Source organism: Typopeltis vanoorti, chromosome 6 (genome assembly GCF_054136105.1).
Source record: "Typopeltis vanoorti isolate ZY-2024b chromosome 6, IOZ_Tvanoo_1.0, whole genome shotgun sequence".
Lineage (NCBI taxonomy): Eukaryota > Metazoa > Arthropoda > Arachnida > Uropygi > Thelyphonidae > Typopeltis > Typopeltis vanoorti.
The window spans coordinates 67,234,073-67,260,599 of NC_143554.1; the positions used below are offsets into that span (position 1 = coordinate 67,234,073).

The following is a 26,527-nucleotide window of genomic DNA, read 5'->3' on the forward strand; positions in this document are numbered from 1 at the left end:
TAAAAGTGAAAACTATTTGGATGTTTTGGATCAGGGGTGGGGAATCTTTTTAGTATCGAGGGCGAAAATTTGCTAATTTAAAAACTTCCGCAGGCAACTGGCAAATTTTAACTCTTATATATATAGTGTATGTAGTGTGCAATATATATATCTCAACAAGTAAATGTGCAACATTCTCATCTGATATGGTATCTTTTAATTACAATTGTGTAGATATATAATTATAACAATCAAGCAAAGGCTATATTTATTTTATTTAAAAAATGATATTTATTTTAACTGAGAAGTTTATTAAAGCAATAATAGCATAATAAACATTTCATCAAAGTTAATGAAGCTTACCTTTAATCTTAAATTTTTTAGTGAGAAGGCTGAAACTGCTTTTTTTGTGAATATTAGCCACCCTTGATGAGATGGCTACTCGTAGTTCATTGGTGAGATTTTCGTCAGTGGGTCTTGTACGAAGGCGATTTTTTGCCAGACTTAATTTTGAAAAAAAATTGCTCGCATTGATAAGTAGTAGAAAACTGAGAAGCTATTTTCAAGGCGTTATTTTTTAAAGGGAATTTCTCAGAATCAATAGATTTGTAAAAGTCCAATATAGGCAGATTACTAAATTTTGATCTCAAAGTGTTATCACACTGCAAATCAATCAACTCTAATTGCAAAGAATCGGAAGCTTCCTCAGGGAGTATATCAAAAGATGTTTCAAATATTTGTAACTCAATTCTTTGATTTTTTACATCTTCAAATCTCCTTTGAAATTGATTCAAAACACTTTATCACTCATCAACATACTCACTTGTTGATTTTGGATTGTGTTCTCTTAATTTTGAAAAATGTGTCAAACGTTTTTTTTTTTCAGTTGGGTAAGAAATAATTGAAGCATCGATTCAAAGCTCTTGATATGAATGAGCAAAGAGGTCAATAGCTGATTGGGGCCTTGTAATTTCAAATTTAGATTATTCAAATGACTAGTTATGTCTACTAAAAATGCTAAATCAGTTTGAAACTTTTCATCCTCCAATTCTATAATAGGGATATCTTTAATATCCAAGAAAATTTTCACTTCGTCTTTAAGTTCATAAAATCGCTTGAGCATTTGAGCTCTACTTAGCCACCTAACTTCACAATGGTACAATAAGTCCCCATATTCGGCTTCAAGATCTTGCAAAAATTCTTTTAATTCCCTGTTGTTCAACCCTTTACTTTTTATCAAATTAATGGCCTTTGTTACTACGTTCATGACACTGTTCATCTTGAGTAACTTTGCACATAGATTTTCCATATGAATGAAGCAGTGGCACACAATTAAAGTATTTGGGTTCAATTGACATTTCTTAAATTCATTCTTAATCAGAGCCATGAGCCCTTTTTCACAACCTACAATGGATGGAGCACCATCTATAGTGAGACCACTCAGTTTTTCATACAGTAAATCAAAATCCTTTAATGCTGAATTGACCATTTCAAATAAATCTTCACCTTTAGTTGTTCCCTTCATTGATTTTAAAGCAAGAAATTCTTTTCGTATATTGAAATCTGTAGTTATTCCCCGTATAAATATAGCCATTTGTGCAGTATTTGACAGATCAGTAGTCTCATCAATGGCTAATGAATAAAACACAAATTCTGCTGAATCTACTTTCAAAGAAGTTTGGATGTCATCAGCAATATCTTTAATATGGTCAGAAACAGTTCTTCTTGATGGGCTAATATTTTTTAAACAAACTCAGTTTTTCTGGACATAAAATCTCAACGGCAGTAAGGATGCAATCTTTCACAAACTCACCTTCATTATGGGTTTTAAGTTTTTTAGCAATCTGTACACACAATGCATAACTAGCTTGAGTTACTGATGGTCTTTCCTGAATAAGCTTTTTAAAAAAAGATTGGCTTTTGATTATATTTTCTTTCAAAGTTGCTATCTTGTCTAACGTTCTGATCCTTTTAAATTTTCATATTTCTTATGCTTACTCAAATAATGTCGTTCAAGATTATATTTTTTGTAAACTGTAACATGTTCGTTACAAATAAGAGAAATCACTTGTCATTAATTTCAATAAAAAAGTATAGTTCTGTCCATTTTTCACAAAACAGAGCACATTCACCACTTCTTTTACACTTTTCACTACAACCTGTCATTTAAAAAAATAAATTGAATAAAGTTGTCAACTGGTTAATTACAAGACATTCTCAGTACTGCATGAGAAAAACAAAGTCAAAAGTCAATATGTTTTGACACACAGGAAAATGCCATGACGGTAATTGGGAAGCTACCAATCAGAGAAAGTCTGAACTTTTCCCGCGAGAAATGCTCCAGATTTCTTTTTGTTTTAATGGCTGGTCTCGATTTGATGGTTGCCAGATGCACGACGACCGTATTTTATGTAATTAGTTATTTTTGATTTTGTATATTTCATCATCATCAAATTCCTGACATGTACCCTCAAGGGGTGTACAGGATATGATAGTACTACATGAAAAACTTACATCATTACTAACTTCCTATCTACAATTTTCCTCCAAATCATTCTGTTACTTGTCAAGACTCCAACATTATCAGATCTTATATTTCTATCGTCTAAGGCACTTTGTACAGTATCAATCCACCTATATCTTGGTCTTCCTCTGGGTCGTTTTCCTGCCAACCTGGCAGAGAACACTTGCTTTCGCAGGGAAGACACTGAGACACTCAAAATAGGTAGAAACATTGAACACATTAAATGCATTTGAAATGGAGAAACTACAGAACACGTAAAAGAAATCAGCTATCTAAGCGCAATTTTTAGTGGAGATGCAAATTAAATATGGAAATAGACAGCAGAATCAACAAAGTTGGTATGGTAGGAAGTCAAATTAATAAATGCATATGGATTAACTGAGAAATATTAAAGACACTGAATTAGCTGTATATAAGGCAGTGTTCAAACTAATTTTAACTTACAGACATGAGAGCTAGGGTAGAAATAAAATGATTGACCAAAATGTTAAAGACCACAGATATGAGAGGTTCTGAGAAAGCTTAGGGGAGTGAACAGATGATAGTATCATATTAAAAATAAGGAAGTAATGCATTCAGGAATGTGTTAGCAGAGTTAATTTTAGAGACTTAAAACACAATAGGATAAGAAAGATTAGCAAAACAAAATGCTCTTTGCCAGGATGGCAGGAAAAAGACTTAGCAAAAGACCAAGATATATATGCAGGATGCAGTAAAGTACCTTAGAAAACAAATATAACATCTGATAATACTGGAGTCTTGAATGATAACAGATTAATTTGGAGGAAAATTGTCGATAAGAAGTTAGTAACAATGTAACTTTTTCATGTAGTATTATCATAATATCCTGTACACACACTGAGGAATTTAATGAAGAAAAGAGTAAAACTCATCATCGTGAAGTCTGCTTAATAGATATAATAAAATACCAAAAGGCTTTTAATTTATTTTGAAGATCGGTTAAACATCTGTCTGTGGACATAACCATGAATACAACATAAACCCAAATTCCATGTGTGGACAGTAATCTTCATTATTATTAACATCTGACCTGCACTGAGTCAGAGACTCATTGTAAGAGGTACACACATACACTATCTCACACACGATGCTGCTCATCAAACCATGCCTTAAACTGATTCACTTGAACTACATTCACAACACACTCAGGCAATGCATTCCACTCACCAACCACTCTCCACACAAAAAACCTGTTCCTCACTCCTCTACTCACACCATCTTTATACTGTTTCCACCGATGACTTCTTGTTCTAGCTCCCCACTTCCCTTCTATAAAAAATCTCTTCCATGTCAACCTAATAACAATCCCTAACTAACTTATATGTCTCAATCATATTCCCTCCCCTCCAATTTACATTCCCTCAATCTATCTTTGTATACTCCACATTCCACAGACCACCTTTGTAAATCTTCTCTGAACCCTAACATATCCTCGTCATCATGGAAATCCAGTGACCAAATCTGTGTACAATAATTCATATGAAGTCTGATCAATGCCTTATACAATGGCATCATAACCTCTTTATTTCTGCATGTCAGGTCCTCTGCAATCATTGCCATTATCCGATATGACGTCTTCACAACTTGTGCAATGTGTCTCCTTAATTTCTGGTTCTTGTCCACCACTACGCCCTAGATCTAATGAATATTAGATCTAGGGAGTGGTGGTGGACATCATCTCCTCTATTTCCTTTAAAGATTCCCCACCAAGCTTACCAAATTTCAAAACTTACACTTTGCAACATTGAACTGAAAGTTCAATTTACCTACCTATTCATGCAATCTATTCAAATTCTCCTGTAAGGCTAACATCTGCTTAGACTCTGCATTACTCTTCTCAATTTTGTATCATCTGCAAACAGCTGCATATCACTAGTTAAACCCATCCCAATATCATTAATATATGAATCGAACAACAATGGTGCCAAAATTGACTCCTGCAGCACGCTACTTGTGACTTTCCTCTTTTGGGGATACTGCATCCCTATAAACAACTTTCTGATCCATGTGGCAGTCTATCAAAAGCTTTTGCAAAATCAAAGTATACAACTGTATATTTTGCATCTCCCTTGTCCAAGACATCAGTCAACTTGTTATAGTATATAAGTAAGTTAATAAAATGTGATCTTCCTTTAACAAACCCATACTAATAATCACAAAGAATACTGCTGTTTTCAACCCATTTCTATATCCTATTTGTCACCAATCTCTCTCTCTCTCTCTCTCTCTCTCTCTAGCACCTTCACCACAATTCCAAATATATAGACTGGTCTATAATTTGTAGCCACACCCTTATCTTCATATACATAAACACATCAGAAAAGATCAAATTTTGTAGTCCAAATAAGAATTCTAATTGGTTCCATAGGGCAGTTGAAAAAATGACAGGACATGTCGCACCCATCAAGTGACAAAACTTTGGTTCAATTCTAGTCATAATATATAATAAAGAGAACTAATAAATTTCTTATCTCAACTTGTAAATGTGTTCTTCAGCATCCAAGAGATCCTTTGAGTTATTTTGCCCACTTTTGCAATATACTAAATGAACCTGAAATCCACTCAATACTCCCAATCTCAAACCTCATTGATTTCTTGATCTTTTCATCAATAAGTACACAACCTTGCACTTTATAGCATTAAACTTGCAACTATGATCTTTTGTCCATGCTATCATCTTGCAAGATATCCATATCACCAATCCCATGGCAATACTCAGAACAAAATTTTGTAATATTGTAAACACCTCCAATTAACCTACCTCTATTTCTCATCTGTCCATGTCTCGTATGTCACTGCAATGTCTCCTTGGATGATATACACTTGTAAAGTGATCATCTGCCCCATTCCCCTTTTACCATCACAGCATTCTTGAATTTTATTCTGCCAAATTCATTCTTCCTCTTACTCACTACACAGTGAAATAATTCTTTGGGCTTTCCTTTAGCCTGCTCAGCTAATGTACACTCAAAATTTGATTTTGCCTTCCTTAGAACACTGGTCACTCTTTATGTCTCTATATTATGTTCTGCTCATGAACATACTGATCACTTTCTCTTTATATTCCTTCCACATTCTCCCCCCCCCCCGCCCCGTTCATGCTGAATGATATTAGTCATCCATTTAGCTTTTGCCTGATTTAAATAAATACCTTTACATTTCTAATACAGGTGCTAACATCTTTCCCTTGCTGCTTCTTATGTACTTGTCAAAGCTGTTTCCTGAGTTTTTCATAACATGCTGAAAATTCTTAAATAAAAATTCCACAAGCATAGCTCTCTCTCTCTCTCAATTCAAGACTACAATCACTCCCCCAACTCCAAGAAGGAGAGTGACTATCGTGGATTAGCATAACTCTTAATACTCACCACCAAATCCAGAACTCTCAAGACTCTAGTCACTTCTATCAACATGTTGTTTCAGGTCCAAAATTTTTTTTAGATACATAAATACTGTGTCTTTACCCAATGTATCCTTTCCTCAATCAACACTATGTTCCCATAGTTGTAGTCTACCTAAAATAATTACCATTCCTGCACTCAGTGAGCTAATAAGCTAACTATCTCTTCCTTTGCATCTCCTGGCCTATATTGTATTTTGCTCTTTTCGACTAATATCACAGCTTGAAGCTTAAACAGCTTCAAATGTACTATCTTCCATGTCCTTACTTTTCTGCTGAACTTCTTTGTTTGTTGAAATTTTACTACAAGTATACTGCTATCAGCAATACACTTTCCTCCATTCGATCCACACATCATTCCTACACTCTATCCGACATATATCATATATCATCTTCACAAACTCTCAATAAATACTAATTTACAAATTTTAAGTTGGTATACTTCAGTGAATTAAATGGTGTGTTACATGTCTATTAAGAATAATTTTCAAATAACCTTAGTAATTTTTAAATCTGGTTTTTCAGTCTTTCCTTTGGACAATGGCGTTTCCTGGTCTAACCCTTCAAATTCCTCTTCATCTTGAAAATGATCAAATTCTTCTTCGCCTTCTTCCTAAAAAGTGTAATAAAAAATATTAACAGAAAGAACTGCTTATTATCAATACACACACACACACACACATGCAACGACTATATGCAATACTAAGAAGGAACTTTCAATCTCAATCAGGTTTATTCCTGAAATCAAGATTTCAAATTTTGCTTATCTGGTGATTGGATCATTTACTCCGATTAATGAAAAATCAGGCAATTAATATAATCAGATATTCATAATTATATAGCTGGGGAATCAAAAATACAAACATATGTAATTCATTATTATTTATACTTTATTATTTACACATATTACTTACAACTTAAGAAGTGTTATAAATTAAAGATAACAAGAAATTATATTCTTGGTTTCATCCTTTATCCACCTTGGTATCATCTGAGTCTGGCTCTCACTGATGAGATTCAATAAAGGTCGAAAATGGTCTGGGTAGTGGCCCTTCCCATAATGCATAGCATTATACATCTTTGTAAGGATATGTGCATTGCATTATGGGATACTAATGCAATTAATGTGAAGTCATTAGCCTCTACATACAAGTTGCTCGGTCATAAGTCACTTCATGCACAAACTTAAGCTTGCTTACATTTGGATAAATAATGAAACCGAGAATATAATTTCTTGGCATCTTTAATTTATAATATAACCAAGTGGAAAACTTTCAACATTTCAAACACTTAAGAAGTGAAATCTAAAATAAACAAGACAGTATTATTGACTCTCACACAATCACATTTAAAGTACAGTAATTTACCACTTAATTGACCCTTCAATTATCAGAATAGCAAATTCTGATAATTAAAGTACAATTACCTGATGCTCTATCAAAAGTTATATTATACATATATATATATATATATATATATATATATATATAAAATCCTACACAAGGTACAAAAACCCTACAGCAGCAGCACATCGGTGGCATGTGTGAGGTGCAGATAAGGATTGACATTGAAGGAATCTGTTAAGTGAAGGGTTATTGTTTTGAAGGTCAGATAAATGGCAGATTACTGTAAGTGTAGAGGGACCAAAACACTGTCAAATCAATTAATAAAGATATTTTTGTCAACAAGACACTGTAATTTCCACCAAAATTTATTAAGACATTTAATATTTTTTTTAAACAAAAAAAATGCACTTTATAAAGTTAATACAATTTAGTACATTAAATTACACCAATCAATAAGGATTTTGTAATAGGATCAAAATACAGATTCAATCTATTGAATCGATTCAATATATTTCCAATTTTTTCATATTTAATGCTTCATGGCTTAAGCATTTAAAAACGATTATGCCACCCTTCCCCAGAGGATATTAGGTTCTTTGTCACAAGTATACTAAAACATAAAGCATTAACTACTACATGTTTGCAGTCACATCATCCCCCACTATATAGCCTGTTTCCACAAACAGGGGCTCTGACAAACTAGCCGAATAATGCAGTTGCAAATGTATACCTTCCCTAGTCAGAGGAAATGCCGACCAGAACCTCTAGGTGGTATGTCTTTCAATCAAAGTGAAATACCACCACCTTGCTTATTAAAAGTTCGAAGTGAATGAAGCCATGTATGGTCACTAGAGAAAGGTTTGTCTCCCCCCCCCCCCCCCCACACACACACCATTCGAGGGAACAGAAGTAAAATGGCTCTACAGGCCGGCCAGTGATTTCATGCATGGGACCAAACCAGTAATGAATCCAGAAGCTTCCTGCCCAATTAGCATCAACTCCTGCAGCCACTTATTTTGCCAGTTCGTGACTGGAGGGAGAACAAATACAGTGACTAAAAAAAAGGGGGGGGAAGAGAACTGCCAAGGCCATGCATAGACAGGAGATCGGGTTCCCTCTATGTGGGGTGGGATGTTTGTAAGTCTTTCATCTCTCATTGCATGTCTCATTTCCTTTTTATCTCTTCCTACACACATATAATAGATCACAACCCAAAGAAATACATGTGGATCACAATTCTCCCACAAAAGGTTTAAAAAAATTATTAAAAAAAAAAAAAAAAAAAATCATAAAACAACAACAACAAAAAAACGTTTCTGCATTCACTTCACTAACATCCATGGCCTAAAGAGCAATATAAAAGATGTGCACCACCACTTACTACAGCAGCCATCTATGCCACAACTATTCTTATCAGAACTCCAACAACCACTATCCACCTTAACTGTCTTAACTAAATATTACACAGTTATTTCCACCATACGGACAGCACTTGTGCATTCATCAGAATTGATGTACCATGCCTGAGATTGCAAAGCTACAAATCCTCCCCCTGCTCAGCCAATTTATCTGCTTTGGCTGAAAATTTTCTCTATCGCTCTCTCCCCAAACTATTTCAACCACTCTGACCATCTCTCTCTCTCTCTCTCTCTCTCTCTCTAAAGCTTGACTTTCTACAGGCAAAATACCCTAACAGTGAGGTTATCCTTCTTGGGATCTTCAATGTCCAAAACTCAAATTAGTTTCCATTCTCCAGTTTCACCAATCAAGAAGAAAGGGGTGCCAAGGTGTTTGCCATTAGCAATGACCCAACACAAATCATCAATCTCCCTACCAGAATACCTGACAACCCCCTCCAATTTGCCACCACACTTAATTTCTTCCCAACAATCTCGCTGTGGATCTCAGTTCTCTTGATAACTCAGATCACAACCTTATACAAGTCACAGAACAACCTTTACTCACCAGTTCCCAGTCTGCATGTCCTTTGGAACCACAAGAGTGTCTTCTATTCAAAATGGCTTCTATTCCTCCTTCCCATAGTCTGACTACAGCTTCTGATCTTCAGATCCTAATATCTGATCAGGCTGAATAACAGAAATCATCCTCACAGGATTGAATGCCTTTATCCCTTTATTCCACCCCAAATTCAGAGCCACTATTATTCAGAGCCTCTGCATACCATGAAAGGTTCAAGATCAAACTCACCTCAGTGCAAATGGCAGTCAAGCCTTCTGGTCCCTTGCAAAGGCCAGTGGAATAAGAAGTCCTGAATTTTATTGCATTGCAAATGCTAATAGTTGCCATTTCTGTATATTTGTGTGTGTATATACACACACCCACATCCAAAATAATCCTTTAGTCTCTAGAAACTATCAGGCTGAAAGCTTAACTGAGACTACTCGGCACCACTGCTGAGGAAAAAAAAAACCTCCCAGAAGGCATAAAAGAGCTCCAAACAATCAATCGGTATACATTAGAAACTTCTCATTTTATTTTAATTCTGATGGATTCTAAACAAATATGCTAATATTTCTTTTTGTAGGCCAATACAATATTTTTGTAAAAATGAACTGTGAAAGCTAGATCATCAGCATGGGAGAAACTGTGATGAGAATCTATACAATGAGAGGAACGAAGATATGCAACAGAGTTAATGATACGAACATGCTTAAAAATATGGAGGTGATTATAGTGAAACTGTGCTCCTCCAAATTCAGACTTATTTAACATGTACAAGGATGCCTACATAAGCAAGGCATTAGATATGAATAAAAATCTGCAACTTGTCCAACTAGGTCATGCAGACTATACAGGGAGTATACAAAAAAAAAAAAAAGAATAACTTATGTCCGAGCACACATGCAAGAAGTATCTGTGGTTCATTTTGTTCCCATAGTCAATATGTTATAGGCACAGATTATTGGATCTGGCTCTCAGAGGCAGATATACTAATCATTACATATAAAAGGTATAATATATTTATGGGGAGAGAAAAGACAGAGGTTGGGGGGGGGGACATGCTGCTAATGATATCAGATGATTTGAGCCCAATTAGGACAGAAAGCTATGATTGCAATATTATTAACTACTGTCCATGTCGCAGTGAGTAAGTCCGATCAAGGACTTGTAAAGAGGCAAAATGAATAAAAATACACTTATCTTTTCAGGAGATGCTTACCAACATTATTTTGATTTCAAAGATTATAAATAAATAACAAAGAATATAAATAACAAAGAATACTTCCTTTACACAAATATTCAACATTTTAGAACTCCGAGACATGCAATCCTTAGAGAACAAGAAAGGTGATGTCAGCTAAGCATTATAATTGTTTATTTTAGGTATGAATAGGAAATATATACAGAAATATGCATATAATAATAACCTCCTAGAGATAAAGTCAATTAAATAAATGCTAACTGGTAAATTTAAGACGTTTCAAAGAGACTCATCTTCAAAAAGAATTTTACTTTTTTTTTATATACACAGGGCGGCCATAATTAAAAAGCAGGTGTTCACAGCCCTGTTGTGAAATACGTATTGAACGAAATTCAACCAAACTTGGTGTAAGTACATCTGGAACATGGGATTTTGATTTAAAGATAAAAATTGTACAAAATTTTGCCACCAGGTGACATTTGGCACTATAAGTGCATGGTTTGGGATTAATTAAACAGTAATGACTAGAACAGACACAACAAATCAATTTTCGTGTTTGTATAACTTACAAACGTGGTTCAATATGTCCTCCTTTCAGATGTTCTAAGAACTGCATTCTGTGAATGACATTTTCTACAGCAGAAACACAACATACTTGCAATGATTTGCCTCACATACTGCATTATTCTGTCTTTCAAGGTTCCTAAATCAGGAACATGTCTTTCATACACAACACATTCAACCCTGCCTTCAGGACTCAAAGCAATTTTTCAGCTTTTATTGGCCACTGTCCATACCAGTTGGTTGTAATTTATAAATATAGTTATATAAGTAATTTTTATTTTTATTTATTTTTTTTTTCCCTTTTTTGTAAGCATGTTGCTCTCCAGCTTAATTTAATTTTGTAACCTAATAGATAATAATAATAACAGGACTCTAGCTTTGATGTAGTAAGGTTTTTTCCCCACCAGAGGTCAGGCCAATAGTTGTAACAGGTGGTCAGTAACTTTAGCATGCTATGTAGATTTTGTGCAGCTTCACGAGTGTTTATTTTGGTTTATATTAAACTAAAGTTTTACTCTAACATGGTAGTTGTTTCCATAATTTTCATGATGTATTCATGCACCACACATATCAGATGGGCCCCACAACCAAAAGTCAGGGGGATTGAGAAAAGGCATACATAGTAGCCTATGCTGTGAAAAATGCACGACTAATCAATCTGTGTTCTGTGAAGTGTTTTTGTAACATCGCTGTACCAGCAAGCCAATATGAGGTGGTGCTTCATCCTGCATGAATATGGTAGAGTCAAGGCATCTTCACTGCTGCAGTTGCAGAACAACAAAAAGTTGCACAGCATCTCTCGATACCTAGCATCAGAGACGGTACAAATCACTGGTCCTGTTGGGCGAAATTCTTTGAAAAAGTGCAGACCGATAATAAATGATGCAGTGAAATCACACTACTGTTAGATCTTGAATGAGGACTCTTTCAACAAAAAGTCATTCATTCAAGATTTAACAAGAAACAAAATTCTGAGCAAGAAATGCTTGCACCACTATTGGTTAAGTAAGAAAAATATAAAAGAAAACCTGTTACAATTACCTTAGAAAGAAGTAAAGTTGAGGAGAAAATTGTGTGTCTAAATAGAATTATATTGTTAAAATTATTGATGTCTAAATTATACTGTGTAAGAATGTAAATCTAAGTGCAAACAAAGGTTCAAAGGTTGCTAGCTAGCTGCCTACGATGACGTAACGGTGCAACGGAAGCGTTCGCGGAAGGCGAGCTGAACTCGCGTTCGGCGAAATGAGCGCTCTTCAAGGAGCAGAAGTGTGATGCAATCGCGTAGGGGCGAATAGGAGAGCACAGTGAGAGATCCTCCATTACGAAAAGAGGGCGCTAAAAAGAAGAATAAAAAGTGAGTTCACTCGGGTTTGAACCCCCCGTTTTTTTCTGTTCCTGTTTTCTCGTGTGGACAAACAGAGTGCTGACCGATCGACGGTGCCGGAAGTAATCTCCTTCCCGGTTGCTAGCTGAATGAGTCGGGCATGCTATACGCGAGCTGATGGCAGACACCAACTAGGGCCTTCGGTAAAAGTTTACGAATGCGAAACAGCAGAATAAGTTTCCCCAATAAGGACGGCCGAGATGACGATATCGATCCAGTAGACAAGCGTTTATACGGCAAAGTGCAAGGAATGGAGATTTGCGTCGATCAGCGTAATCTCCACGTGGACGCGACAAAGCAGAAAGACATCTAACTACAAAGGACGGACGAAAAGAAGCGCAATATCCTGTCAGGACACTGGTAAAGCAGCAAATTCCTTATTCTTTCTTGTAACGATTAGTATTGGGGCAAAGAGAGAGGAACAGATTTCTGATTGAGAAGAAAGAAAACTTTTAAGTGACTTTTGTGCTCAGTAACGCGTTAATCTAATCATATTGGACTAGTAGTCTGAAAGCCTTGAGAGTATGCAACACTTAGTTGAGTGTGAATTGACCTTTGTTAGCAAGTTTTACTTAGAATTCTGAATTACTGTTTCATGATAAATATGTGCTTACTTAATCTAGAGATGTAAAATTAGAGTGTTTTAATAATTAATGTGTTCCTTATAGCTCAGCTAATGAATTAGAATTCTGAAATGACATACCTTGATATGTAAAAGTTTATTGTATGAAATTTTGATAATTAATAAACATGTTTTTTCTATGTAAGTCTGAGTTTGTCTGAGCATGAGATTGAAATTACCACTCGCTAAAGGTCAAACCTGTGAATAAGGAGAAATTAAAGAAAGTTTACGCCATGACTGCAATGTTGAAGTTTCTATAGGCACTTAATACTTTAATAAGATTAGGTAATACTTAAACTCTGGGAATGTTTCTTTGTACAAGAACTCTTCTGTACTAGGACTCTGGTTGGCGCAGGCTAAAATAAATAAATTTTGTCAGAGTTAAGAATGGAGAAGCAGCCCTAGAGAGAGAGATAAGTTAGAGATTTCAGGCTTAGTTGGTACGACAAGAATTTAAGACAGAAAATTAACAAGAAAGTGACGACACGCAAAGACAAGACAGAGAGGATAAATACATAACACTAGACTGTGATTTTTGTGATCACTACTAGGATATTAAGAATGTAATCTTAATATCCTAGTAGTGATAAGCTAAGCATAATTAAGCAAAATTAACAAAAAAGTTATTCTGATATTGCTTTTCCACTATATATATAAAATATTTATGTACAGTAAATGTTACAATTCTCCCCAACCCACTGATGATAATTTTTTACCTAATTGGAAAAAAATAAAAATACATGGATGTTTTTCCTTATTCTGTCTTGCAATTAACAACAAACTACAATTATATGATAAAAGTACTAGAAATATAAAAATATATTGTGTACTAATATATCTATTTAAAATTAGAGCAATAAGAGTAACCTTGCATATTATAGGGAACCATGTTTCTTGCTTTCAGTCCAAGTGGCTCTGAGAAGCAGCTACAAATTCATATTACTCGGGTTAAGCATTCTCCTGAGCACGAAAGAATTCATGGCTTGCAATTCTTATGAATATAGAAGTTAAATGCTAAAATGCTTTACTTCTGAACTAAGATGATGAGTTACTCTAAAATAAGATTTCATAAGATTTTGATAGACAATGACAACATGTCTTGGTTGGTAGGGGAGGTTAACGAGTAAGGTACTAGATTCCAAGTTTGGGTAAAATATGAAATGAGTATATGTGTGTGTGTGTGTGTGTGTGCGTGCACATGTGAGGGGGGGATAGGGTACATTCCAACTTACCCTCTCATTCTCTGAGTGGTTTAACACTTAAATTCAAAATGAAAAGAAAACACTAAACTACAGCCCCAGCTTTCACAGAGTTTTGTATCTCAGGATATTTTGTATGTAACTTAAACACAATCATCATTTATCCATTAAGAGACTGAGTCTTCACACATCTTAGAACAAAAAAAAAAAAAAAAAATATATATATATATATATATATATATACACAACATAAAATTTAATAACGTTAATAAAACTACTTAACTATTCAAGCACCAATGTATTCTTCAGATCACAACAAGAAAATCACTTTAATATGCACAACTTCCTTACAATCACATAAACCAGCAACTATTATCCTATATGGTGGCCCCCGGTTGGCTGAGTGGTTAAGCATACCCACTGTCCAACCAACAGGCTGTGGGTTTGAATCTTCCTGTGGGCATGGATGTTTTTGATTGTCTTTAGGTGGGAGATGAATTTCATCAAATCTGCTTATCGGAAGCCTAAAGTGGCTATTGAAAAAGTTCCATGTTTGCTCTCTAGAGCAGGATATCCAGACTAGGTAAAAATACAATGTATTTTTTTACAATATGTAAAATTTTTAAAATAGAAAAAAAAAATGCTTAACCCACTAACAGTACAACATGTACTATAGATCTGCAAATAAGCTTATATGGATGGGAAGCAACATTACAAATAAATAAAAAGTATTATTATTAACATCTAACCTCCTTGGAGTCAAAGACGTATCATGGGAGGATACACACACTATCGAAAGCAATGCTCATCCAACCATGCCTTTTAACAGATTCAATGTGTCCATATTCACAACACATACATACAGCCAATGCATTCCACTCACAAACCACTCTATACAAAGAACCTTCTCCTCACACCCTCCTTATACAATTTCCAGAGATGCCTCTTGTTCTATACTCCTCTCCCAATATATGAAAAAATCTTCTCTATGCCAACCTGATAACAACTCCTGACTAAATCATATGTTTCAATCATATCTCCCTCCCCCCCTTCTCATATTCATGAGGCTTTGCAATTTATATTCTCTCAGTCTGCCAGTTCCAAAGATCCCTGCCCACCTTTGTGAATCTTCTTCTCTGGACCCTTTCTAACATATCCTCATCACCATGAAAACCAAGCGAACAAATCTGTGCACAGTAATCCATATGAGGACTGATTAAGGCCTCATATGGATTATTGTGGATATCTATATATGGATTATATATCAACAAAACTTCTGAAATTCAATCTCTTGCTTCCTACAGAAACTTTTATTCCATGCTTGAATTCACACAGGAGAAAGACTGACATTAAAAACTGCTCTCTACATGACAGCAACATAGTCAAAACCTCTTCTTGCATCTCATAATCATGGAACACTGAAGAAAGCATATCTTGTTTTCATCCAAGACACTGCATTAACTTGATTCACTTTCTATATGATAGTTACACAAGCTCCACTGAATAAACTACTAAAAACCTTATCACTTTTGTCACTTCAGAACAACTTTGTTTTTATATATAAAAGCTTCTGAAGAAATAACTACAACATGTCAACAGCATCAAACTGTCCTTAGGACTGAGAATTCATCCTAAATAAACCAACAAACTTTACTGCCCTCATTTCTATATGAACTGGAAATCAATACAGTTCCTTTCAGCTTTAACTGAAAGAAATTGAAATAAATCCTAAATGGATTAATTTCTACAATATACTTTATTTCTGTCTTTTCAAGGATATACTCTCTTAGTCTTCCATTTATAACTCTGCTTCTAATTTCTGTTCAATCTTCATATACTGAAGACAAAAACTCCACAGTTTTTCTCTTGCTGCATTCCTTTCCTACTTCAGAACAGTTGAATGCCTAGCAATGGTCTTTTCATGGCTGCAAATGCTTGGAAATACAACTGATCAACTTCTACTCCAGTCCACTATTGTGCACTACCATAAGTACTTTCAACACTGGACTTGAAATGACGATGAGTTCTTTTCATAGTGCAGGAAAGTTTATTTCCTGATCTATGAAAATAATTATAATTTCAAAATGAAACAAGTAGAGTTGATAACATTTCTTTCAATCTTTTATGTACTGAGATAAGCTCATTTAATCACTTACCAATAACATAGATGTGACTTTTGCTTCTCTTGTAACTGACAAGATATTTTGTAAATAATGTTTGTTTAGATACAAACAGCAAGTAATCAACACTTGACAGCTCTAATGTCTCATTTAAATAAATTTCTTTTACATCAAAGCAAGACTTTAGTAGTCAAAAAATAATAATACTGCAAAATGTCTTGCTTGCAAAATACAAAAAGAAACAAACTACTTACATAAATGTCTTATTACTAACTTCTCAACTTTAAATTAATTCACTTTTATATTTTTAATTTGTGAGATATCAGAAAAAAATAAAAAATAAAAAAATCCAAATAGATTACATAAAGTAAAGTAACAATTTGTTGCATGATCAGTGGCACACCCAGGGAGGGGGGCTAAGGGGCTCTGCCCCCCCCCCCCCAAAAAAAAAAAAGATAAAGGAAATAAACAGTAGAAAATTTTCCAAAAATCTTTTCCTAATTACAATTTTTTTTTTTTTTATGTTTATGTTGTGTCTCTATTTCAATACTACTTGTCATGTATTGGCAATCACTGTAGATGCTCAGTCATAGGTCGTATGCAATGCGTAGTGTGTATTCATAAATCGTCTACTCAACTCCCCCCCCCCCCCAAAATTAAATCCTGAGTGTGCCACTGTGCATGATCATTTAGTTTTCTCTAGAACATTCCAAAATAAAGCCGCAAGTCATAAACTTGTCTCTTCCCTAAATCCAGAATCCAATTAACTTCACCAAACACATATTGATAATCAGTAGTCCAAAGACCACTGTTATGGGACGAACCATAAAGAGTAGTGAAGATGTTGTGGCCTTGCAAGAAGACTTGAATATAATGAGTGATTGGGCAAGCAGATGGGGGATGTGAGTTCAATGTTGCAAAATGTAAGGTTTTAAAATTTGGAAAACAAAGATTGGATGCAGAATTTATGCTTGGTGAGAGTATATTGTTGGAAGTGGAGGAAATAAGAGATCTGGGGGTGATAGTGGATAAGGATCTAAAATTTAGGGGACACATCACCAAAATTGTGAAGACAACACAAAGACTTCTAGGAATTGGTATTGTGCGTGACAATGTGCGTGTCTCGTTAACGTGATTTATTCGTTATGGTTCATTACGTAATTGTTATGAAATAAATTTATGTTACGAATAAATCACGTTAACGAGACACGCACATTGTCACGCACAATACCAATTTTTTGTATGAATTAGAATTATCAGTTATAACCTAGTCTGTAACCTTCATTTTAGCTTACTAGTTCGTATTCCCTGAGGATGCCAATAGAAAAGCATTGGCGAAACATGTAGGAGGATAAAATAAAGCTACTTGACAAAGATTATAAAAAAAGTGTAATAGTCTTATGAATAATTGTCAAGAAAAAATTCAACACAATATCAAATATATTTGACATCCTAAATACCAAAATTTCATTATTTTATCCAGCCAGAATGAAATTATTACTATCATTTCAAATCTTTTTGTCAATAAAATCAGATGGTAATGAAAACTGAGTAGAGTAGATACTTTTTTGAAGTATATCCTGAGAATCAAATATCATTTAAATTCATTTGGCCAGAGCAGTTTTTTTTTTTTTTTTACAATCATAAACCCTAAACTTAAAGAAATATCATATCTACAAAGTAAGATTCAAATCCACAGCCTGTTGGATGGAGAGTGGGTATGCTATCCCACCCAGTCAACCAGGCTAGCAATTACTTAAATTAATTCTAACATAATGTGATAAATGGTCCGAATAATAAAAAATTGAGTTTTCCAAATTTCAATAAAATTAATCCAACCAGAGCTGAGAAATAACTTACTAATCAGATGAGGTCAAAAGCAAGTTGACAATAATAGGCAATGAACTAAAGTTTGCATGGTACATCACAAGTCTTGCAATGACTGTAATGACATCATACTGCTGCTATGATAAGAAATACATTGACAAGTTGGGATAAGGAGAGAGTGGCAGTGCCACTGCCTCCTTATCATATATACCAATGGTGTTCAACCTTTTTTTTTTTACTACGCGAGCTACTTTTCTATAAGTTATTCGACGATCTACTCTCTTATATAGATCACGTTCCCCCAACCTGATATCTGATTATGCACAAATAAACAACTAAAAAAAAATACACAACTAAGAACTTTATTTGTGTATTTAAAAATTTATTTATCACTTTTAATTATTTTAATACAACAAAAAAAAAAAACAAATATATTGGAATAAAATATTTATTTCTCTATTTTGGAAAACCAAAGATAGAAAAAACAACAGATTGATTACAAACTCATAAGTTACAGGAAATGCTGGTTAATTAAAAAAAAAAGTTATGTGAAATATGAAATATGTGCATTGTTTGGACCTCGCAATATTTTCATACTCAAGTTGATATGAAGAAGTGGCCAATCGCAGACAATCATCCAAATGATCATTTGTAATTTGGTTTCTTAATTGATTTTTTATGACGGTCATATTTGAAAAAGTGGATTCTGACAAGTATGTCAATCCTAAACACGACAGAATTTTTTGCGCAATATCAGTTAATAGTGGGAATTTTTCATGTGCATACTTCCAAATGACTTCATTGTTTATTGATTTTAAATGTAAACTATTCTGAATGTTTATTATCTCAAGTTCTACTTCAGCTTGATTTATATCAAACAGCCCACTAATTTTATTTGAAATTTCTGTGATGTTCAAGTTTTCTTGAAATGGATTATTGATAAAAGATACAATAATTTCAGTTTTATTAAAATCTTTAAGTCTTGAATTTATTTGTTCCTCAACTAATTCTATTTCACAAATAAATTCTTTTAAATCATAGCAAAGCATTTCTCGATTTTGTTCAAAAAATTTTAATAAATATGGGAGATGTCTAAATTTGTGGTCATTTATATTTTTCTTTAATAAAAGTAAATATTGTTGGAAAGTTTTTATTGAACTTAACATGTCATTAAATTTTTATCTCTACCTCGTAACTCTAAATTTAAATTGCTTAATTTCGTACAGAAATCTACTAAAAACGATAAGTGTAACAACCATCTTTTATCACTCAATTGTGGATAAATATCTCATTTTTCATCAAGAAAATTTTTTATATCGTTAATTAATACAAGAAATCTTTCTAAAAATTGACTTCTGCTGAGCCAGCGAACATTATTGTACAATAGAAGTTCCCTATTATCATCTGCCTGTGATTTAAATAACTGCCGTTGCAGGGCTTTTCCTCGAAAGGAATTTACAATTTTAAATGTAATATCCAAAACATCTTTTGTGTTTAATCTTTTACTACACAGTACTTGTTGGTGAATTAATACAGTGGTACGTTAAAAAATCTGGATATTTGTCATCGTTTTTACATAATGAAATGAAGCCTGATTTATTACCTATCATTGCAGGAGCACCATCAGTAGTAATAGATACAAGTTTAAAAAGCGGAAGTTTGTGTTGTTTCACAAATTCATCAAATGCAGAAAAAATGTCTTCTCCCCTAGTCCTTCCCAATAATGGTATAATTTTCAAAAGTTCGTTACTTGAATAATCTTGAAATACCATGCGAATAAATACCATTAACTGAGCAATATCAGTGAAGTCGTTTGATTCATCAAATTGTAATGAAAACGCAACACACTGGTGAATGTCTGACATTAACCTGGCCTGGAAACTTTTCTCAGGCAATTGGAACTCTTCTTTTCAGCAATTTGAAACCTTGTCTGTGACCTAGAAGTAGTCTCTCTCTAGTGACGTCTCGAACCGAGAAGCTCCTTTCTGGAAGCGGGAAACTCCTCTCTCAAGCAACGTGGATCAGGGCAGTCTTTCTGATGGCGACGTTGGATCGGCGGCCTCTCTGACAGCAAATCTCGAAGCGGGACCCCTTCTGCTTGCTTCAGTCCCTTTTTATTAGGCCTCTTCTGAGACCTCGCATGAAGTTTGGCAACCTCCAAAGAATCGGTAGGAGTCTTTCATCTTAAGTTTCAAGTTTGGCACGCCTTTTGTTCTCCTCCGCTTTCTTTTGATTGTAAGTTGCTGGCCATCGGAAAGTTTGTTTGAACTCTTTCTGACTGACTTCGGCGATGTTTACACTTAGAGCCTGCAAAGCCTTTCTCATACATACAAGTTTCAATAACAATCTTTCTAATGCCGCCATGTACAGCTTCGGCGACAAATGCATTGCCTTTGTTTTTAATACTCTAATATATTCTTATTAAAGCAGTATATACAGTTATCTTCAAAAGAGTTATTTACAAAAACATCTAATACAAACTCTACCGAGACAAACAAAGTTTATTTTTTTAAAATATTCACATGGGACTTAACCTAAGTAAAAAATTGATGTAATGTGCTTTGGAACATTTAATATTTAAGCTACAATCGAGTTTTTACACTTTGCTTATAATCTTATTCACTCGGCTCGCTGTTTGACTTACACTGATCCAAATTAATTTATTTACCCAGACTTATAAGAAAATTACTGATTTGACAATTTTAACGAAAAATAAACAAACACTAGCAATACACTTAAAGCGAATTAAAAATAATACAAAATAATGATAAATAAAATATTATGTTTTCAGTTTTAATTAAATTTGTAAGTAAGGAGGAATACACAAGAGATCAACGGGTTGAACACCCCTGATATATACCATACACAGACTACTTGGGCTCAAATCGAGTTACCTAGTTTTCGGTGTGATGTGGAAACAGGAAAAGGTCCAAAGACAAATGACCAAGGTAATATCAGGATTCTGAAATGTTGGTGTTATGCAGAGAAATTGGGTCCTCCTCCCTCCCTAACTTTTTGTATCCACCATGGAGCTCCATCCTTGCAAACCACTTCGCTACATGTATTTTCTTTAATTCAAAGTTTAAAAGATATGTATAAGTAACAGCCCATTTTCTGTTTGAGAAATTCTAAATTAAGAATTTAGAATTTCTTAATTTTAATGATACAGTTTTCCCGTATTTAGTTCATTATGGAGATTCATGTAAGTGACATTAATTTAAGTTAATAGCATTTCAAAATTTAAAAATTAATTCTGTATTTTCATTTTTATAGTCTACTTCTTTCTTATGTCTCCCATTATTTTCATTTGTACTTTTCATATGTTGTTTTGTGTTCTTTTATGCTTCTTGCCAGTCTTTGTCTTATGTCATAAATGATGAAATTCATCTTTCACATGAAGAACATTCACAAACAATTATGCATATATAATAGGATTTGAATCCACAACCTACTAGTTAGCGAGAAGAGACTATTCACTCAAAAAAAGGCTTACAAATACACATTCCCTTATTTATTTATAAAAAAAAAACTTCTTTTGTTGTAAATATATTGCATTATTAAATAGCTGATAATATAATAGCCAGGTACTTGGGGGGACTGAACAAGGAGCTATAGTTCAGACAGCATATTGCAAAGGTAACCAAAACAGCACATCAGATTATGTGGTTGTTTAAAAACACACTAACAAGCAGGGATAGAGATATTATTGTTCTTCTCCTATATAAGAACACTACTGCACACAGATCTGGACTTCCAGATTCGACTGGAATGAAAAAGCGGTGGAGAGGATACAGAGGCAAGTGACAAAAACTATGGAATGCTACCTATGAGAACAGACTGACAGTCTGTGGGCTTCAAAAATTAGCTTATGCACACAAATGTGGAGACATGACAGAAGCATTTAAGTTATTAAAAGGGAGTTTTATAGGAATGACAGTGACGATTTTTTCGGTACATGACAGGAAGGAAGAGGAAAAAGGGTTTAAGCGGTGGAAGTTGTGTAAGAGTGGTTAGTAAGTGTGTTAAGGACTAGATTTTTTGCTTGGAAGATAAAATGGGTGGAACGGGTTGCCAAAGATGGTCGTGAATGCCTCACCAGTAAATGAGCTTAAGGAGAGATATGATAGGTATTATGCGAATAATGGATTTCTTATGCTGATTCATCTGGCTCCATGGCGATACCTGTAAAATAATTATAAAAGTTCCATGGGATCAAATTTAATTACATACTGGCAGAGCAATTCCAAAACTGGAAGTGAATTCATTTATTGCATAAAATCATGCAAATAAATGAATTCACAATCATGCAAGGCACAAGAAAAAGTAGAATAAAAATTTTAAAAAATATATATAATATTTGTGTTGTTATATTATTATTTAGGACCTCCATGGAGTCAAAAGTCATCATGGAAGGCTCATCTTAGATAACACAAAGTCTATCATACCGCTCCTTTAACTCATCTACAGTTCATGCTCCCACCATCATATCAAGCAATGCATTTTCCACAGTCCAACCACCCTCCATGCAAAAAAACTACTCCACATTCCCTTCTTCTTACCACTTCCATTTGGAACTTGCAGGGATGGTCCCCTTGTTCTACCATATGAAAGATATTCACAGTGTCAACATTACCTCTGAACAATCTAAATGTCTCAATCACATTGCCTCTACTCCTCCTTCTATCCACTAAACTCTGCAGTCCATAAGCCTCAGTCTATCCTCATAACTAATACTGTACAGTCCAATATTTTTTTAATCTGCTTCTGCACCATCTCCAAGGTTAATTCATCCCTCCAAATTTGTGACCAAATCCGAGCACAATAATCCAGAGGTGGTCTGATCAGGACTTTACAAAACAGAATCACATCTCTTCTATCTCTATTTGTCAGCATCCTTCTTAGTTTTGCAGCAATACTCCAGGTTAATTTCACACCTTTGCAATATGTCTGCAAAACTTCATCACCAAGGTCCCATGACTCCTCCACTTTCTCTAGTATAGTTCCACCAAACAATGTAGTCTCCCATCACTGGATCCTAAACTTCAAGACCTTATATTTAGTTACATTAAACTGGCACCCCCAATTTATTTTCCCATCTGTTCAGCTTATTCAAATCTTTAAAAGTTATTTACCTCTAGCAAGGCCACACATTGACAACAAACATGGAACTGAAGAATTCAAGTGACCAGAAAAATTTGCATGATGTAGTATGCATTGACTGGCAATAGTAAATTATAGGAAATAACAGCTAGGAGAGAGAGAGAGAGAGAGAGAAGGTAAAAAATTCAAACAGTATGAAATAACATTAAATGAAATTTTTAGTATTAATTAAGGAATAAAACTGAAGTTTTATTAAGCAGATGAATATGGACATACAGTGTGATAAAAGCAAATGTTATCCTGATGTTTCCACAGTACTTCTTACAGGATTCTTTTTTCTCTGTAACATTGGAAGTTGAGACCATTTTGTTTCCTCAGTTAATCTCTCTCTCTCTATTATTAAGAAAAGAGATGACTATGAACAAACTCTGAACTGATAATTTTAGAAACAGATATGAAAGATACAGAAAAGCTTAGGTGTCATTGACCATTCATAATAATGCTTCCTGATATAAACAACACCAAGAGAGAAAAAATGCCTTTATTTAAACTAACTAATAATTTTTCTACCCAGCATCATCAAGAGCATAATTTTAACTTTGACAGGCAGAAAGAACTAAAGTAAGTAATTGTGGAAAACAATTTAAATTGTAACTGAAAACTAATGTCCTGTTCACCATATATGTAGGTTATTTCTTATAGAAAGGAAAAATATGTAAACAGCTGGATAAGACTGCTACAGGTTCCTCTCTTCCCCCCCCCCTCTCTAGCTAAGTTCTATATGGAAACTTGAAAACTAATCCCTCAACACAGTTACACTTCAACCAACAGTTTGACTGCACTATGTTAATGGATGTGTCTGCTGTTTGACCTCATGGTCCAGACACATTAGATACTTTTTTGGTGCATCTTAATAGCCAACAACCTAAAATAAACTTCACCATAGAAAAGGAAAGTAACAATTGTCTCCCCTTTTTTGGAAAAATACACTAGTGTAATGGCTTCCTAATGGCTCATTATTCTTCTCCATTTACAGAAAATCCACTCACACAAGAAGGTATTTACATAAACAATCAAACCACCACACCTTTCTCAATAGTATGGCATCCTCAAAACACTTACTCATCAAGTCAGGGCTATTTGTTTAAATGACTCAGTTTCAAGGGCTGAAGTAAGGCAAGTGCCACTTTCAGACCTTTCATTCAGCTAGCTACCTTTATCTGTTCTCCTAAAGATCAACTTCATTGACTTGAACATTCTGAAGTGTATAAAGTTCCTTATGCCTGCAGTTTAGTCTACTTTAGACAGACTAATAAATCAGTTAACATTCACCATGAAGAAGACGAAACTTACATTCACGATCATCTGTATGGCAAGTCAGGATTAGCAAACCATGCCCTGGATGCTCCTTTCACATAGGATGAAGGAAAGCATCTATATTACATAGAAGCCATTATTGGTCTGAGAGACTATTTTTAGAATCAGCATCAACTATAAAGAACTCTCCCAACCTCAACAAGTATGGTTGCATTAATTTACCAAAGATATGGAAGACTATCATTTTAAGACCTGATAACGTGACTTCTCTAAATTAACTTTTGTGGTTATCGACCCATAGAGGGCACCAAGTAAAGACATTAGTTCTGTTTTCAGTTACAATTTAAACTGTTTTCCACAATTACCTAGTTCAGTGCTATGTGCCTATCACATAATAAGCCAGAAAAATATTAGTGAGTGTAATAAATCTGTTTTTCCTCTCTTGGCATTGTTTATACCATGAAGCATTATTATGAAGTGATATAATACTTTACTAACTCTGTTTCATCTGCTCACAAGAGAACTAATGGTGTCAATAATTCTTTGAATTTTTCTTGGAATGTAGTTTGTGATGGATTAGTATAATGTTATTCTTGGTCTATGTTTTTCTCATTATATGAATTTAATTATTAAAATCAGTTGAGCTCAACATTCATCTTTATTTTTACAGATTTTTAATCTGAAAGGATGAGTGTGAAAGTGAAATTATTACTAATTTACAATTACAATAAATTGCATACTTGTTTACTAGTAATTTGTATATAATTACTGTAAATAACACTTGAATTAAACTGTTTTGAGATACTTGAAGTAATTTCTGACTTCATTTGGAATAACTAAACGTTATCACTTGATCTGAAATCAGTAATAGCATTTCCATAGGAAGATCCTTAATGTTTCAGCATTATTATTATTATTATTAAACAAGACCTCATGGAGTCAAAGACTCATCTAGGAGGTCCTTTTATCTCACACACATCTCATCATACTGTGTCTTAAACACATTCAAACTCCTTGCAGACACCACACTCTCAAGCAAGGCATTCCAATCACTCACAACTCTGCACGAAAAAAACCTGCCTCTCACTCCCCTACTCACACCCTCTTTATACAGTTTCCAGGGATGACCTCTGGTTCTTCCCTGATCTCCCACTATTCTCTGTAGAACTTCTCCACCATTGATCCTATAACAACCCCTTACCAACTTGTAGGTCTCTATCATATCTCCCCTCTTCCTTCTCTCCACTAGACTCTGCAAATTACATCTTTTCAATCTTTCCTCATACTCGGCATTCCAGAGGCCAGAAACTACCTTAGACAGTCACCTTTGGACCCTTTCCAACATCTCTTCTGAAAACCAGGTGACCAAATCTAGGCACAATAGTCCATGTGTGGTCTAATCAAAGCCTTATGCAGTGGAAACAAGAATCTCCCTACTTTTACACGTCAGTGTCCTCCACATCATTTCCAGAAGTCTTTGTGTTGTCTTCACAATTTTGGCGATGTCCCCCCTAAATTTTAGATCCTTATCCACTATCACCCCCAGATCTCTTATTTCCTCTACTTCCAACAATATATTCTCACCAAGCATAAATTCTGCATCCCATCTTTGTTTTCCAAATTTTAAAACCTTACATTTTGCAACATTGAACTCACATCCCCATTTGCTTGCCCAATCACTCAATTTATTCAAGTCTTCTTGCAAGGCCACAACATCTTCACTACTCTTTACGGTTCATCCCAACTTTGCATCATCTGCAAACAACTGAATATCTCCATCCAAATCTTCGCTAATATCATTAATATACAAGTTAAATAGTAATGGCCCTAAAACAGACCCCTGAGGTACTCCACTAGTGACTTTCCTTTTCCTGGATATTGCACCCCCATACACAACTTGTTGATACCTATCAGATAGCCAGTCTCCAATCCAATGCACTAATCTAATATCCAACCCC

General features: G+C 34.5%; 1 protein-coding gene across 2 annotated transcripts in view; it reads right to left on the reverse strand.

Moving 5' to 3' along the window:
• LOC150105508 (PAT complex subunit CCDC47) overlaps positions 1-26,527 on the reverse strand; it is a 300,186-nt gene that overhangs the window by 195,316 nt on the left and 78,343 nt on the right. For both annotated transcript variants that reach the window (XM_090394850.1, XM_090394851.1), the window contains exon 3: positions 6,421-6,537. In XM_090394850.1, coding sequence (XP_090250976.1) covers positions 6,421-6,537 — 117 coding nt within the window. The remainder of the gene's footprint in view (positions 1-6,420; positions 6,538-26,527) is intronic.